Source organism: Onychostoma macrolepis, chromosome 12 (genome assembly GCF_012432095.1).
Source record: "Onychostoma macrolepis isolate SWU-2019 chromosome 12, ASM1243209v1, whole genome shotgun sequence".
NCBI lineage: Eukaryota > Metazoa > Chordata > Actinopteri > Cypriniformes > Cyprinidae > Onychostoma > Onychostoma macrolepis.
The window spans coordinates 465,715-483,640 of record NC_081166.1 but is presented as its reverse complement, the minus strand read 5'-3'; the positions used below and the strand labels follow the sequence as shown (position 1 = coordinate 483,640).

At 39.6% G+C, this 17,926-nt stretch overlaps 1 protein-coding gene across 1 annotated transcript in view; it reads right to left on the bottom strand.

The window, feature by feature from the left end:
- ryr2a (ryanodine receptor 2a (cardiac)) overlaps positions 1-17,926 on the bottom strand; it is a 151,877-nt gene that overhangs the window by 74,964 nt on the left and 58,987 nt on the right. Inside the window, 21 exon segments of the mRNA XM_058794607.1 lie at positions 469-629; positions 720-843; positions 1,554-1,821; positions 1,824-1,881; positions 1,958-2,166; positions 3,722-3,896; positions 3,972-4,180; positions 5,806-5,953; positions 6,610-6,769; positions 8,513-8,596; positions 9,516-9,619; positions 10,425-10,529; positions 10,808-11,024; positions 11,218-11,410; positions 12,580-12,821; positions 12,908-13,041; positions 14,369-14,487; positions 15,237-15,332; positions 15,675-15,810; positions 16,485-16,668; positions 17,549-17,670. Coding sequence (XP_058650590.1) covers positions 469-629; positions 720-843; positions 1,554-1,821; positions 1,824-1,881; positions 1,958-2,166; positions 3,722-3,896; positions 3,972-4,180; positions 5,806-5,953; positions 6,610-6,769; positions 8,513-8,596; positions 9,516-9,619; positions 10,425-10,529; positions 10,808-11,024; positions 11,218-11,410; positions 12,580-12,821; positions 12,908-13,041; positions 14,369-14,487; positions 15,237-15,332; positions 15,675-15,810; positions 16,485-16,668; positions 17,549-17,670 — 3,248 coding nt within the window.

Here is a 17,926-nt window from a genome sequence, read left to right as displayed (position 1 = left end):
AAACAAGAAGTTAATTAAGAGACTTGTGTTTTAGACACTGTTTTTGATCTATTTCGACAACAAAAATAATTCTAAACACAGCCACAGCACTGTTTTGCGTCTCTGAGCAACATAACATAAATGTAAGACTTTGACTCAAAAGATAATGGAGACTTGGCTTTATAAAGGTAAAAATGCCCATAAAACGTAAAAATCTAATTTAATTTAATCTAATCTAAAAGATTAATTTCTATCAGCGTGAACTGAGCACCACACAGAATATGAAAAATATCAAAAACTTCAGGAGTCAGCTGTCTACGGCAGTCCTTAAGATACCAGCACAATAACACACTCAGCAGATTATCGTCTAATCCCAGAAAATATCCAGATATTATTTTTTGTCAATATCGCACACCCTAGTACAACCATTACATGTTTGCATCTACAGACAGAAGCACACTGTGCTCCTGCGGCGTCAGCATCACTGACCTCTCGTGAACTTTGCCCTTCTCGTCTCCCAGGGTAACGGTGACCGTTCGGACCGTGCTGAGCTCGAAGGCCGGGTCGTACTGATGAAAGTCAGAGGTCACCCAGCCGACCCACACGCTGGACGGCTCCTGGCCGGGGAAGATCCTCACCGAGTAATAATACTGACACACAGAGACAGAAGAGCGTCATGCAACACTCAGCGGAGAGATGAAGAGCGGGACGTTCTGATAGTGTGTGTCTCTGTCGCTCACCGTTGATGTCTGTATGAGATTCTCACAATCGTCTCTCTCATCAGCCAAAACCTCCTCTGACAGACGAGCGTTACTGCTGGAGTTACTGCTGTTCATTTCAGGCTTCGTTCTTTTCAACATGAACCTGAACAAACACACACATGCAATTATACTCAAACACGTTATCAAACACATCATCATCCCGCCAAAATCAGACTCAAACACATCGTTCTTTCCGAAACGTCCGAACACAATTCAATCCAAAACAAGGGATGCAACACCTGCATTAACTGTCATCTTCTACATTTGAGTTTTCTCTTTCAATGTCAAGTGAATTATGAACCATCTTATAACAGGCGTCCAATACCGACTTCTGGAAAAGGGAAATAACCAATGACATTTGAGTTGATTACAATTAAAACAGCAAGCCCCACCCCATGACTGACTCCCGTTTCCTCGCGTCTAGATAGGTTTCCCTCTCGCGGAAGTGATTTACAGCACACGCCAGCATCAGTGGTGCGCTCGGTTATTAATGGCATTGATTTGCCATCATACTCTAACTCTAGCACTCTCCATTCTAATTCTATTCTCTAAAATATTTTGTATTATACAATTAACAAAAAGCAAAAAAAGGCCTCAGACACTAGCTTGCTCTATTCTATTCTTTCTGTTTCCTTTTTATTTATTATATAATAAAAACATTTTCAAAACCTTGCTATGTGTACTGTGTTAAGCTAACTGAGAGTTGTTATAGCACTTGCATATCGTTGCTCTTTTGTTGATTTTGATTGCTTCTCATTTGTAAGTCGCTTTGGATAAAAGCATCTGCTAAATGACTAAATGTAATGTAATGACCTCTGTTTGATTTTGGAGGGTTTCTCCTGATTATGATCTTTGTGGTTGTTGAACTCATCTCGTTCTCTGTCGGGTCCGTTCGAGCTCACGTGACTGTGTGGCGTCTTCATCAGGACCTCGAAGTCCGACACCGTCTCGAAATCCTCTAGATCTCTCTTGGGAGAGAAGAAGCTGCCGTTGCCGGGCGAGCGCAGGAACGCCTCCGAGCACTCGATGGGCATGCTGAGACGATAGAACATGATGTCTGTGCTACTGTTCTGTGAGCCAACGACCTCTGCATGACCTTTAGGCACGGCGGGCTCTCCACCGTCCCGTCAATCCGCGTGACCTGCAACACACAGAGAATCCTGTGAGCGCTCAGTACGGCGTGACTTCTGACCTCGTGACCTGGCGTGACCTCTGACCTCGATGTGCTCGTGGTTGTGCGGGACGGGGATGAACTGAGGCAGGCGTTTGCTGATCCACATGGTCAGATCGCGGTTCATGTTGACGGCGAAGGGTTCGTAGCCCTCCTGCAGGCCGCAGATGGTGAAGTACTTCAGAGTGCTCACGTCCTTCCCAAAGTTCATACGGCCCACCTGACACACGCCCAGACTACAGACCGGGATGAAACCTGACAACAACAACACACATCAGTGATCGGTGTTTATCTCGTCTTCACTCACATTTACTGAGATTTAATTAATACACTGCAAAAAGTGCTGTTTTTGTTTTATTTTCCAGTACAAATACCTAAACATTCTTAAATCAAGATACATTTAGTTCAGATGCAAAATGACAAGAAAAAATGCATCGAAATAAAGTGAGTTTTTGTTATTATTCTTAACTACAATCAAAACTAAAACCATAAAAAATTTATTTCAGCTAGTTGCCAAGACAACATTTCTCATTTTCATTTAGTTTAATTTAATACTAAAATAGTGCAAAAATAAAAATAACAAAAAAATTATAAAAAACTATAGACATATAAAAAAAAATAACAAAAATGGCAAAAGCACTACTAAAATAAAAATAACTAAATAAAATAAAATAAAAATAACTAAAAATGTATAAAAACTATACAGACATATAAAAAAATAATAAAAATGGCAAAAACACAACAAAATTACTAAAAATAAAACAAAAAATAAATTAAAATAATAATAAAAACTATAATAGTATCTCAATGACACTAAAATAACACTGAAAAATCCACAAATGAGGTCATAAAAATTAACTTTATTCAAAGAGAAAACATTGGCAGATTTCTGGCAGATATTTGTTCTTGTTTTAAGCATGAAATCACTTTATTTTGATTACTTTCTCAGTGAACGACGACTTATGTCATTTTGCTACTGGTGTAAATATATCTTGATTTAAGGATGGAAAACAAGACAGAGTTTAAGAATATTAAGAACACTGTTCGCAGTTTCTAATAAAATACTCTGACATATGGCAGAGCTGCCGCTGACATCACAGAATAAGACATATGCTGATACATATAGTAATGGTTGATGTAGGTCAGTGGTCAGCAGGTGGCGCTCATGTCTAGTTCCTCCACTGCAGGATCTGTGAAGAGCCGTAATGACAAATGACACAGCAACACTCACCTGCTGCTCACGATAACACTCCAGGAGACATAAACGAGACACAAGAGCTGCTGCAACTAATGCACATGAGTGTGTGTGTGTGTGTGTGTGTGTGTGTGTGTGTGTGTGTGTGTGAGCATCAGTGTGTGTTTTGCAGTATCAGCTCTGTAGGTGTTAGCAGAGCTCAAGTCTGCTTAGCTCCAGTGCTGCATTCTCATTCACACACACACACACACACACACACACACACACACAGTCGGTTTTGACCTTAATCAACAGGATACTTCACCCAAAATGCTATCATTATTTACTAAAAATAAGATATTTTGAGAAATATCAGTGTTTTTTGGTCCATATAATGAAAGTTAATGGGCTCCAATGTTGCTCCAGTGTTCCTCAAAGTTTTTGTCTCACTGAAGAAAGAAACTCGTACAGGTTTGATTGACATCAGGGGAGTAAATGATGACAGAATGATGATTTCTGGCTGAACTATTGCATTAAATCAGAGATAAATCACAATGATGGACATCTTACAAATATCCGAGTGTTCATTTCACCTAACAATCTTTTTTTAGCAGGATTAGGAAGCGTCTCACTCACCTTCCCAAACTTCGAAGTCTTTGAAGGCGAGTTCAGATCCGGAGTCGTCCAGCAGCACCTCTCCGTTGAGCGTGAACATCATGGTGCGTTCGTTCATGTCCACCATGCAGCCCACCACGTCTCCGGACAGCCACGAGCGGCCGAAGTGCTCGTTCCCCTGATGCCAGCGCTGAGCCTGCAGACACACACATCAGCTTCCATCCGTCCTCAACACGTGCGATGCTTCTCAGTGTTTCTCCATCCCGCTCACCTTGAATCCATCAAAGACGAAGGCCTGGTCGTCTGAGCCCAGCTCCAGGTCCGGCAGACAGCCGGGTCTCGCCCAGCCCACCCGCATCTCTCCCGCCGTCACCACCTCCAGCTCAAAGTACCACTTCCCTCCGTTCACGCTGTACGTCTTCTCTGCTCGGAATATCCGGAAGCGCTCGGCAGACAGATTACCCACGTCTGCTCGAGCTGCTGCGCAAAACACACACGTGTGAGCAAACCACGACTGGATGAAGATAATACACTAGTGTGCTCCCAAACAATGACAAATGCATTAAGAAGATATCTGCATTCAACTGTATCTTAATTTTATTTATTCATTTTCTTTCTTTCTTTATTTGAATGTATAACTATGATTGCCTGGTGTTTTCTTTTTCTTCCTCTGAATTAATGTATGGTTGTATGTTATGTGTAGATATGTGTATACAGTATATTACTACATTTACGTTATTGTCACTTTCTGTCTGACCTAAGATGAACCAAATAAAAGCACAAAAAAAGAAGATATCTGCATTCAGAAGTCATCCATTTGTTTGAGACAGTCACCTGCTTTCTCAGAAGAATATAGATTTATATAAAAATCTCTAAATCAATTATTAATATTCTTATTATCACGGAAAATATTATCATGTGAGTCAACAATTGTAGCAATATACTGAGATGCTGCAAGTTGTTTGGCAATAAATGCTAGGAATTTCCCAGGCTTGTCTCCATGCTCATATAATCTTTGAGTATCTTATTTTCAGTTGCATCTAACTGCTTGTAATTCTTTCAATAAATCTGCTGAAGGAGATCTATTATGCATTTTTTCTTTAACCAATAACTGAGCCTCCAAGGCCCTTTGATTCATCATTCTTTGATGTTTTTTGCAAGATATATATTAAATAATTAGCCTCCTTGCATACACTTTACAGGTTTCCCATAATAAATATGAATGATCAGTGGATAAAGAATTAATAGAGAGAAAATATTTAAATGCGGAAGAAAAGTAAACTGTATCCAAGGGTTGCAATATTAAGTCTCCACTGTATAGAATAGTCCACAGTATTCCTAAACTGAAGCTCCATAGTGACACTGGCATGATCTGACAGTAAAATGCTTTCTATATTACAAGATTGCATTCAGAACTAAAAACCAACAATGTAGATCAACAATTTTGATGACATCATGCTGCACTTCAGATTGTCTGTCCAATCAAATGCTCTCTAGAATCTGAAGCATCCCGCCCCCTTCTTTATAAGTGATGCTGAAGCTAAATCAGTTCTTCGGTTTATATATTTACTCATTTCTATATAATGAATGACACACAGTGCACTATACAGGGAACAGGGAGTGATTCAGAGTGTATTTTTGTATTTATTGTCAGGCTGTAAAGCAAGTGAAACACTATCAGCTATTTAAAAAAAATAAGAGACAATCTCTTTTTAATGAATTAATTAATTTCATGTTTTGATACATTTTAACACAAAATTGGGCTCATCAAGCCACTGCACACCAGTGTTATTTTTGTATCACTGATATACAATTATAGTGTTTTTAAATTAGATCTTTTTATATTTTCTGTTTTTATTTATTACTGTTTTTAATCTTGTGTGTTTTTGTCATTATTTGTTTCTTAAAAATATAATACTATTATATAGTTTTTAGTTTTGAAATTTTAGCATTTCAACTTGTACTGAATGAAAATAAGAAATGTTGCCTTGGTAACTAGCTGAAAAAAACGTAAGTTTAAGGTTTTATGTATTTGATTTTATTTCAGTTAATATTTTTTTTATTTAAAGTCCTGAAAAACATTTTTATGTCTATACTCCTGGTACCGTGGTCTTGATCCGGAGCCTCCAGGTTGTATCCGTATCCCAGCAGCGTCCGCACAGCTTCCCGCAGACTGTCCTTGTTTGATTTCTTGGTTCTCTCATCCAGAAGAACGTAAGGAACCAGACGAGGGTTTCTCTTGTTCTTGATGTCCTGCAGAGACACAGAGACAAACGAGTGTGAGGAGACATCACAGACACTGCGTGGGACTCGTTTGTGTGTTTAAGTGTCCGTCTGTGACTGTACAGATGAATCCAGACGTGAATCTCACTGACAGCTGTAATCCGGCTCCAGTCCGTTTATATCACACTACAGTTATTTCTACTGTAAATTCACTGTAAAACTGATTCATATAGGAAATATTTGCATTCGTCTATTTTTCAGTGAATAAAATTCTTTAACTCAAAATCTGCTTCATCTCATTTGATTCTTTTCTCCATCTTCCTCTTTATTTGTACTTTTGTACTATATGTACAATGCTATCTTATTTTGTACATGTGCTGTAACTTATCCAGATTCACTGTGAATGAAAAGAATATAATAATTTACCATCAATACAGACACTGCGTTCATTGCCTCCAACACGTTTTCTCACTAACACTTAGAAACTCAGGAATAAAAGAAAGTTCATGATTTCGCATTTGTAAATATGACAATGACATTTGTGTGCGTTCAACTCATAAATCTTATCGTCATGACTTGAACACCATATCATGCAGTGTATGTTTAGGAAGCATGTGCATATGTGGATACGTGGGTTTAGGACGGAGCCCGTCAGTACATTACATAATACACACACTCACACTGACCTGCTGGACGCCGTAGGTCCAGCCCTGCCGTATGCGGTCTCGAGCCCAGACGTTGTGAGCGTTCTCTGCCAGCTTGTCCACCATGGCCTCCTGGGTAGATGCCAGTTTGATGTGGCTCAGGTCCATCGGGGCCGGTTTATAGCCGCTGGACAGCTCGTATCTGACAGAAGAACACACACTAACTGACCAGTACAGGAGCAACTAACACTTACTACATACATGATCTCAACACAGTAACAAAAATGCAGGAAACTCAAATGTGGGACAGAGATTCTGTTCAGATTATGCTGGTTAGTGCTCAGCTGGTCTAGTTGGTTGACCAGCAAATGCTGCTCAACAGTAGAGCCCTGCACGGGCCTCAAATCAAGGCCGTAGCCTGGCCCGTGTCCGACAGCTTATCAGAATTCTTGGCCCGACTCCGACCCAAGCCCGTCTTTTTCCCCCCTTCTCCCAAAACAGCTTATACTACTGTTTCAGCTATTAAAATAATTCAGTTTTGTAAGTAATGGCAAAGTGATTATAGTTTCGTTTTTTTTATTAAGTTAATTTAGAAAAACGTTTGGAGCATTTTTTGTTCATTAAATGTAATTTTTTGTTTTTTAAAATAACAACCAAGCGGCCAGCGGCAGACAATTTAGCCTTCTCAAATCATCATGACTTGCCTAAAATAAAATCTATAGATATAAAACAGTTTAAACATTTAACCTAAATAAATGTGCTGTTAGATGCATATCCAGTAGTTTGAGCTAATATGCAGAGAATACGCCGTCATTTTTGCTCATAAAAGTAAGAATAATACATCATTCGGAACTGTTAAGGGTCTACTTTTATTTGTGTGCACTTACAATATCAACAAAACGTGCTTTTGTAAAATAAAGAAAACAAACGGTGCGCTTTCTGCCGTTTCGGTCTTGAGCAGGAGCGCTTCACAATGATGAACCGAAACTCAGCGAACACTTGCCTCACAGACTTGATAAATATATCTATAGAAAGCTTTGAACTACTACTTTAAAATGAAATAATTCAAATCGAAAACAAAAACTCGTTCATTACGTAATCCGTAAAGATGCATTTCTCTCTAAAGGTGCGTCCAATGAGGAGATGGCGAGTGAGGATCATCAACTTCAACTCTGCGACACTGACTTAGAAAACACTAGTTTACTAATAAATAATTCAAATATCTCCTTACTATTTCCCCCCCAACACATTCATGGTAATTACTTTTGCCGGTAGCCTACTTTGCGGCAAGCTTTAGCCTCATATCGTGCGCTTGAACGCAGAACTCTTCCAGCTGCACTGAAGGCACTCTCTGCTGCTGGACACTAAACACCGTCAAGCCGCTCTTGACAGTCGCAGTAGCGCGGTCTCGTGTTGTTTTTTTGCTAATTTTTTCATCACCATAATTGGTGGGTGTCTAAAATATAAGAATAAGGAGAAGCCTAAAACAGGCCCAAGGCCCGGCCCGCGTCTGAGCTATGATGTGAAAATTGGCCCGAAGCCCAGCCCTATGGAGGTAAATAAGTTGGGGCCCGTCGGGCCCGAGGGCTCTACAACAGTACAACCCAGTTGGTCCATCTAGTTAACCAGTGTGATCTTTTATTGAAAAGTGAGATATTATATGTGACACTAACATCCCAAACACAACATAAATCCAGACACACAAACATGTTAGTATACTGTATCATGAATAACATCATGATACATGTATCATGCTTTCCTGTAGCTCAAATAGTAGAGCATGGCGCTAGCAACGCCAAGATCATGGGTTCGATTCCCAGGGAAAGCAAGAGCTGATAAAATGTAAAAACTGTAACTTGAATGCAATGTAAGTCGCTTTGGATAAAAGCGTCTGCTAAATGCATAAATGTAAATGTAAATGTAAAATAACGTTTGACACACTCACTTTGCTGAAAGCTTCAGATTTTTGACTTTCTCTGCCGCTCGTTCGTCCGCCACGCCGACATGGCAGCCCAACGCCAGAAGAGTCCTGCAGCACACACATCGGATCACAGCATGATGGGAAATTGGGAATTACATCAATGAGTCTCAAGAGGGTGGTGAATAAAGAACAGACCATAGATGTGGTGCGTCACACACAGCAGTGAAATCAATGCTAAAAACAAAAAACGCAACTAACCATAAAATTGCAAAATAAACTGAGCAACTTTAAAAGGAAGGAGAAACACGTGTCACATCTTGTGTTGTTAGATGAAGTTTGTGTCAGTCAAACTCTACAGCAGATCAGAATCTAATCGAATTAGTCAGATGTCAAAACAGACAGTGTGTTCATCCTCAAAAACCAGCAACAAAACTACATTAGACGACATTAATCATGTTAGTATTTGATTTAATGAGATGTTTATTTGTGTGCATTAGTCCAGGATTGTTTATGTCAGTTGTTTGGTGATGTGTTGAAACAGATGACAGGTGTGACGCTCACAAACAAACATCAGTCACAGCGTAACCTCGTTCAGTCCAGTGTGACTCCTGCACAATCACACACAACACTTCATTAAGACACGAGCGCACCGCAGGGACTCACACACACACACACACCACAGGACTGTAATTAAAGTCATTAGAACGCTTCTGAAACAGAAAAGAAAGGAGGAGACAGAAAAGAAGAGTACTGATAGAGACAGACACTAATGACAGTCAAAGACTCTCCATCACAAATATGATTCATCTCAAAGACAATGTGAATTTAATGACTCTATTGACTCGAATTGTGAATGATTTACTAGTGCAGAATGACACCAATCGGTTGGATTCACTACATCATGATTTCAGCAGCATGTGTCTTTTCGCATATTTAAGTACTAACCATCCAAAGAACATGAAACGCAATCACAAGTCAATACAAAAACAAGATCACTATACCAAATGTAATGCCGTTTCTAACTTACTTGAGCGTCTCCTGAGACATCTGTAGGTTGTAGCTGCGCTCTTGTTCAGGAAGTTTGGAGAACTCCACCAGACACGGATGCTGCCGTTTATTATCATCTCTCACCTGCATCATGAACCATATTTGTGTTAGAGAATGCAGGAATTCATAACAGACAATATGAGTGCAGCTTTATGGGAGAAATTAAACAAAATCTGTTAAGAAGACTGTATTTAAGACAGAACGTGAAGGTGCGCTTATGAACAGAACATCACACTGTGTGACTTTACAACACTGCAACTCTCTCTGTGACCAATCAGAGAGCTGGAATACAGTGACCATAAGCACAGATTCTTCAAGACATCAAGCCATTTATTTCTGTAAATCTGCTTAGAATGAAGCTCCATAAATAAACATGACTTGACTGATGGAGATCAAGAGTTTTCCACCACACACATATTCCACAAAAATACATGTATTTGATGTCAGTTAAATTAGGAACATTAAATGATAACAGCAGAACAATCCAACATTAACTATATTTCAAAGTAATTAAAAACCAAGCACATATTATGATTGCTCCATCATGTGACATGACTTGAAACCATTTGCAAGTTTTTGAAAAGCTATTAATTAATTCTATGAAATTATACAAATAAAAATTCTAAATGAATAAACATTATTTGAAATAAATTTAAATAATTGAATTTAAAATTAAACAATAATTCAAACAAAATAAAGCACTTAATAAAAAAGATTATTTTATTTGCTTGACTGTATGTCATGTGACCATTAACCAACATCAGTGAACCGTGAACATGCAAATGTGTTAATAAATTATTGAAATGCTTGGCTGACATAAAAAAGTTAATTCATCTCTAATTCAGAGGAAACGTTTGAATCCTCCACAGAGGACGAGTGTCTGACGTACCGCTCCGTAGGTCCAACCCAACTCAATCTTGTTCATCACCCACAGCTCATGGATGTTTTCTGCCAGTTTCTCTCGGATCCGCTCAAGATGTGGCGGCAACACAATCTAGACGGCAGAAACAAACACACACACACACACACACACACACACAATCATTACATCTGAACATATTCAAGAACAAACTCATTCAAACAACTGGTGTGTGTTCAGGTGTGTGTTCCTGACTGGTGTGTGTTCAGGTGTGTGTTCCTGACTGGTGTGTGTTCAGATGTGTGTGTTCCTGACTGGTGTGTGCTCAGGTGTGTGTGTGTGTGTGTACCTGACTGGTGTGTGTTCAGGTGTGTGTGTACCTAACTGGTGTGTGTTCAGGTGTGTGTGTGTACCTGGCTGGTGTCCACAGGTATCGGCGTGAAGGCCGCCTGTGACAGTGGGACCGTGGGTCCCAGGAGGTCGCGTGTTCTCCCGTGATCATGTTTGTACTCCTGACTGTGCTCCACACGCAGCTTCTCTCGTGGTAAAACGGCCTCAAAACATGGAGCATAACCAGACGGAGGCAGGAACTTGAACTCTCCATGACGACCACCCAACAGGAAGCGCACTCTGAAGAAGACAAGAGTTATTCACCAATCAGAGCAGGTTTCAGTTGTAGTTTACATATGACATTATGATGCTTTCACAACATTGAGCGGTTTTGACTCAGCCATTCATGTGAGCTATCTGTCAGACTGACCAATGGCAGAGAGGGGGTGTGGCTGATGGGACAGTGGGCATGTCTGGAGATGATGAGACTCACTTGACTCCGGCAGAGAAGGATACGACGGGGAAGAAGAGTCCGTCTGAGTTGAAGTTCTCAAACATTCCCTGGACCGGCTGACCGTTGATGCGGAAGGAGATGCTTGGAGCGCTGAGATCCAGACAGCAGCTGACCACATCCTCTGCCCGCAGCACGTGCTGATTGGGTGAGCTGACCGAACGCGCCACACAACCTGCCAATCAAAGTGCATGTTACAGTCACACGGCCTATGGCTATTTAAAACCGCTGATGTGCTGTTATGTGAGTAATGGTTTCACTACCATCAGCAGATATCTCACATCAGAACACACACACACACACACACACACACACACACACACATTTACTCAGCTCTCTAAATGGGGACATTCTGTAGACTTCTACTGATTTTATATACTGTAAATACCATAACCTTAACCATTCAACAGGTCATCAGAGATCAGGATGAGTGTGTTTCTTCATCAGGTTTGTAGAAATGTGTCTCTGCATCAGTGTCTCAGCAATGGATGCTCTGCAGTGAATGGGTGCCGTCAGAATGAGAGTCCAAACAGCTGATAAAAACATCACAATAATCCACACCACTCCAGTCCATCAGTTAACATCTGGAGAAGACAAAAGCTGAAACACATCCAGCATCAAGACGTTTGCAACTCAAATATGAGTTCATAATCCATAATAACGCTTCCTTCAGTGAAAAAGTGCTCTGGTGTAAATCTGCACAGATCAAGCAGCGTTTACAAACCAAAACAGTCCAAAACAGCTCTAAACAAATATGTGGCTGGATTTTGATGTGAGAGACGACAGGAGATGGACTTTTTCACTGGAGGAAGCGTTATTATGGATTATGGACTCGTATTTGAGTTAAAAACGTCTTAATGCTGGATTTGTTTCAGCTTTTGTCTTCTCCAGATGTTAACTGATGGACTGGAGTGCTGTGGATTATTGTGATGTTTTTATCAGCTGTTTGGACTCTCATTCTGACGGCAGAATGTTTCTAAAATGTTTATGTTCCGAGGCAGATTGCCAGCAACAGCTATTTTAGGATAGTTTGTGGTTTGGTCTTAGTGACTTAGGACTCCTCTTCACTACTCCTAACGTTTCACAGATTTAGGAGCTAGTTTTAGCGCTAAAACGCTTTGTGAAATACTCTTAGAGCAAAAATTTAGGAGTCCTAAATTTAGGACTGACACGCCCATTATTTTGACAGGCCCTGATGAAGAAACAAACTCATCCTAATCTTGGATGGCCTGAGGGTGAAGACATTTTCATTTTTGGGTGAACTACTCCTTTAAGTAGGCAAGCATGAGCACCACATAACAGCGATTAACAACTGAAGAAGCTAAAGCTCCTCTCTGTTGTTACCTGCCCACAGGTGTAGTCCATCAAAGCCGTATGAGTAGAGGTCGTCCCCGACGCCGTTCCCGCCCCAGCCCTCTCCTCCGCCCGGATACGGCCCGTAGCCCTGCGTTGATGCCCAGCCCACCCGCAGGTGAGTGGCTTCGGCCGTCACAAACGGCTCCACGTGGTCCACGATCAGCTCATAATACCACTTCCTGTACTGGGCGGAGCCTTCACTCACACCCAGGAAGATGTTGGGCCTCATGCTGAACGAGCGACACAGAGAGATGCATTGAGAGAGTGTGAGGGGACAGGAAGTGCGAGACAGGAAGTGATGAGGATGCTGTCCTACCTGCTGACGTGATTGACGAGCCGCGTCTGCAGCAGCAGGTCTCTGCCGGGCAGCAGGTTATCACAGATCAGGTGCTGATTGGAGCGAACGGCCACACCGTGACACACGCACAGAGAACACAGGACATCCAGCACCTGAACATCACAGACACAACGCCATCAGTCCGGCTACGAGCCAATCATCAGCTTATGCTACAAGCTCGAAATGCCACAATGCATGTTGACCTAAAATACACACTTCCACATACACAGGGCTCCAGACTAACATTTGAGAGCAGTGGCACCAGCGCCACTAAGTTCTGCAGATTTGGTAGCGCTGGGGGTGGTGTGTGGGAGAATTAAAATATAGATCATTTAATCATAAAATTACTATTGTTTTGCATTAATAAGTACAGTTACTAATAATATTACACGTTCATTTCTTGTTTATACAGATTTGACTGTAAAGCACTAAGCTCGAGTTGGGATGCATACAAAATTAACTTTTATTAACAAAAGTAACGTGCAAAATCTAATTTTTATATAGAAAATGCATCAATTCCACTCTTATTAAATGTACTATTATTGTTCTATAGTATTATATGGAACTGACCAACTTCAGTGATTATGTGTGATTTAGTCTCAAAAAAAAGAAAAGTTTGTGTTTTTCAAGGCACTTTGTGACTTTTCTTACTTGATACACAAAGTGTAAAATTCTTACAAAATCTGATTTCTTGATGATTTGATTTTTTATAATAGTGATTTTATAATTTCAAAATATAGAGAAAAAGTAGAAATTAATGACTAATAAGCCAGTAAGTGCTCCTCTGCTGCAGTTATATCGGATATCATTTTCATTTATTGTAAGTACTAAAAATAATTAAACATAATTAAAACTAAATAAACTAAACTTAAAACAAAACAAAAACTATACAGGTATAATAAAAGGGGGGCATCCAACAAAATTACTTAAACAGAAAACATAAAAATCTCATTCTAAATATTATCAAAAACTGTAACAGTTTATTGTTGATACTAAAATAACACTAGTTTGAAATATACAATAAGCAGGTTTATATACAATATTTGTACATGCTTGTACTGTACCTTAAATGTGAAAGATTTATGCTGATTCTTAGCTATTTGAATAAATGCATTTTAAATTATTGAAATAAAATCAAACAGATGCAAATACTTAATGAAATATGCCATGATTCATAACAACAGTGATAGATCAGTAATGATCTGAATTAAGGTGACAGTATTAAACATCAACAGATAAAGAACACAACCAACTGAGTAAAGCATGAAAACTAGTCATTGATAGAATGCCACACTGAACTTCTGAAGCTGTACAAATGAACGACTGAAATGAATCGACAGCACTACATGATCAAAAGAGAGTCTGACAGATTATCTGCAAAGCTCCCGAGACGCTGTCAGGTTCCTGTGGTTAAGTTCGCAGCATCACTAGTTTAGTCACCTTGTGGTTGCGTCCGTGTTTGTCCAGCAGTGAGATGATGGATTTGATGTGTCCCTCCTTAATGATGTTCAGAGCTTCTGGACTCTCCACAAGAACACAGTGCAGAACCTCCAGAATCCCTGCAGACACACACACACACACACACACACATCATCACACCATAACGATCCACTCGTTACAATAAATCTGTCCGGTGCTGGCAAAATGAGTCACAATGAGCAAATATTCAAAGATGAGTTATTTTTTATTTTACATTCTCTATCAAAATACCTTCAAAATGATGTATGATGTGTTGGAATCAGACGAAAAAAGACTGAGTTACACCTGTTTGAATTCGATAGAGTCAGCAAAGTCAATTCTGAGAAAAACTGAGTTAAAAGTTTTCTGAAGGTTCCAAAGCAAAATCACCCAGCAACATTACATCTTTTCCCCCACTTCTTTTCTTAATAATCATTACTAGATTAATAATCACTATATAGCTATTTTTAATTTTATCTTTGTTGTTATAAATAAGAACCGATGCAAAAAATAAATATAAGAAAGAGACAAGTGCATTGCCTAATTTTTTAATTTTACATCTAAACATAAGTATTCAAGTAAGAAAAACAAACAGTAAAATGTATAAATCACTTAAGTGTGTTCATTACAAATAAACAGAGAAAAGGTACTCCTCTCAGAAAACGTACTAATAAAGATAGTTTAATTACTATTTGGAGCACAGGGATCTCTAGATGAGGGCTTAAGGAACTCATTTTTGTGAAAATCTCAAATTCGACATTTTTCGCTTTTTTTTTTCCCGTAGCTCAAAATTAGTCTGTGCGCATTGCTAGTCATTTTGCCAGCATGGGTCACAAATAACGCTACATACCGGACGATGCTTCCAGCCTCTCCAGACGACTGATCAGCCAATCCAGAGAGCCGGAAAACTGAGCACAATTCTTCCTGTTTCCTCTGATCAGAGCAGCTACAGACAGACAGACAGATGATCATGTGACAGGAATAATACGATTCATTAGGAATGAAGCTCTTGAAAGGTTCACGAGGAACAGATGAACTATTACTGAATCACAGCAGTATGCAGTATATATATATACAGTGTGTGTTACAGCAGTAGTGCACTATGCTCAACACTGCTGTCAGCAGAGCACTAGTGAGTGATTGTGAACACAGTGCATCTCTCTCATGCAGCAGGACTCGGCTGAGTCGCAGTCAGCAGATTTCAGATGGAAAGTGCTGGAATTATATTCCAGCACTTTCCATCTGCACACATCAATAACCGGTGAAAGTGCTGGAATATAATTCGCACCCAGGTGCTCGTAGAGGGAGTTCAGGATGGACTTCCAGGATTCTCCTGCCTCTTTACCGGCCACGTCTGTAAAATGAGCCGCACTGCTGTACACATGCAGACGATCGATACACTCCAGCACCAGGTTGATCATTCCCTAGACACACACACACACACACACACAAACTCATGCATCCAGCTCACAGTTGAAATACAAGCTCGAAATGCCACAACACTTGATGATCTAAAATACACACTTCCACGTATACAAATATAAAAACCATCATCTAAAACCTAAAAGTTTACATCCATGTCAACTGATTAACTACACTTAAAACTAACAGATGTCATTGATTTTTGTTAAAAAAAAAAAATGTTTAGGCCTAATATATAAGATTTATGTATTTTAATTGCATATAAAATGTCCATCCATAAAACGAATGTGGAGCAGCTCAGATCATCTGTCAAGAAATGATCAAGTAAACTAGTACTACCTGATTTTTTGTAAACCATAAAAATAGATTTTTCAAAGTTGTAAATAAAACAAAGATTATTGAAATATGGTTTAAATGATAGTATTATTTCAGTTTCTCTACATCAGTATTTCAAGTTTAATTCAATGCGTAACTTATTTGTAATTATTTGTGATATTTACTAGCAATTTCTGAGTGAAAATGGTTTCATAGTTAGTCCTACACCAGATTTTTGTTCAGTGTATTGTGAATCACATGACTTAAGTTGTGCTTCTTCTACATGGTCACAACAACAGGAGAGCTCTGATTCTAAATGAAACGAATCCCACGCTGTGTCTGGTGTTTCTGTGATCCGTACCTCCTCCTGGAAGAGGTTCTGTCTGCTCTTGAGCGCTCGCAGGCGGTTCTGTTTGTCCTCGTGCTCCAGGTGCTCGTCGGGTGGCTGGAAGTATCCGATCAGATCCTGAAGACTCAGACTGACCGATTCGATGGGCAGATCGAGGGTGGACGTCTTCCCCTTCTTACTCAGAGCGTCTAGACCCCTGCGCTCAGGGAGGAGGTAGAGGACCGTTAACAGATAAAACACTCTGTGTGTGTGTGTGTGTGTGTGTGTGTTTATAAGTGGTTTTCAAGGGTTCACCTGAATCTGAGAGTGCTCTGGCCCAAAACTTTGATATGTACCTCAGACACAGGTCAGGACAATATTATTTTAGTATCATTGAGATACTATCTTGTTTTTTTTGTACATTTTTTAATTAGTTTTCATTGTTATAAACTTCTGTTTTCATTTTAATTGTAGTTAAATTTGGAATAATTTAGTTTTTTTTGTAAAATATGTCTATTTGGTTTTTATTAATTTTTATTTCAGTTTTAGTTCAGTTATTTTAAACTAACCCTAACAAAGAAATGCTGCCTTGTTTGAATAATGATGATAATCTTTGGAGACTGATTTTAGTAACCTCGGGTTCTCTGGAAATTTTAAAGAAATTTTAAACAAATATGCCAAACGGACCCGAGAAGACCTGAATTCTTAAAAAACTGTATTATTTAAAACAAATACATATTAAACAATTCCATGACAACGTTATTATTATTATTGCTTGCCCAAGCAGAAACACAATGTCCTGTTGCCAGATATTGATTACAGATAAACACGTAAATGCAGCTGATGTCAGACTGACTCAACTGAAAATCCATGGAAAACATATTCTACCACATATTTTCAGATGCACAAGTGTCAGAGAGAAGAACTTCAGATGTAGCTGCTTTTGACATCTGTGTCCAGTTGGACTTGGCTATAATTTTATCAATTTCTTCAGTTTTAAAAATGAATTTATGCAGGTGTCTAGCGTGTGCTGAATGATCATCCTTTACTCATAAAGTGATTGACAGGAAGTCCTCAATCAGAAGTAAACGTGTTACCTGATGAAGCGGTTGAAGAGGAAAACTGTGCTGCGAATGACTCTAGCGGTGCGCGACTCCTCGTGTTGTGATCGCGAGAGCGTCAAACCATCATCCATGTGACCCTCATGATGCATGATTGCCTAAAACACACACACACAGATTACATTTATCATCCACTCGAGAGAGAGTGTGTGTGTGTGTATTTGTGCGCTGCAGTAGTAATGATGTGGGTGTGAGAGTTTGACGTGTCTGTAATGAATCTCTCTGAGGAGTAGCTCACGGGCGTCACGTATGAATGAATCCATCACACTGAACTCACAGTGACACACACACACACACTCACATCCTGTCAAACTAGGGATGCACGATATTGGATTTTTGCTGATATCCGATATG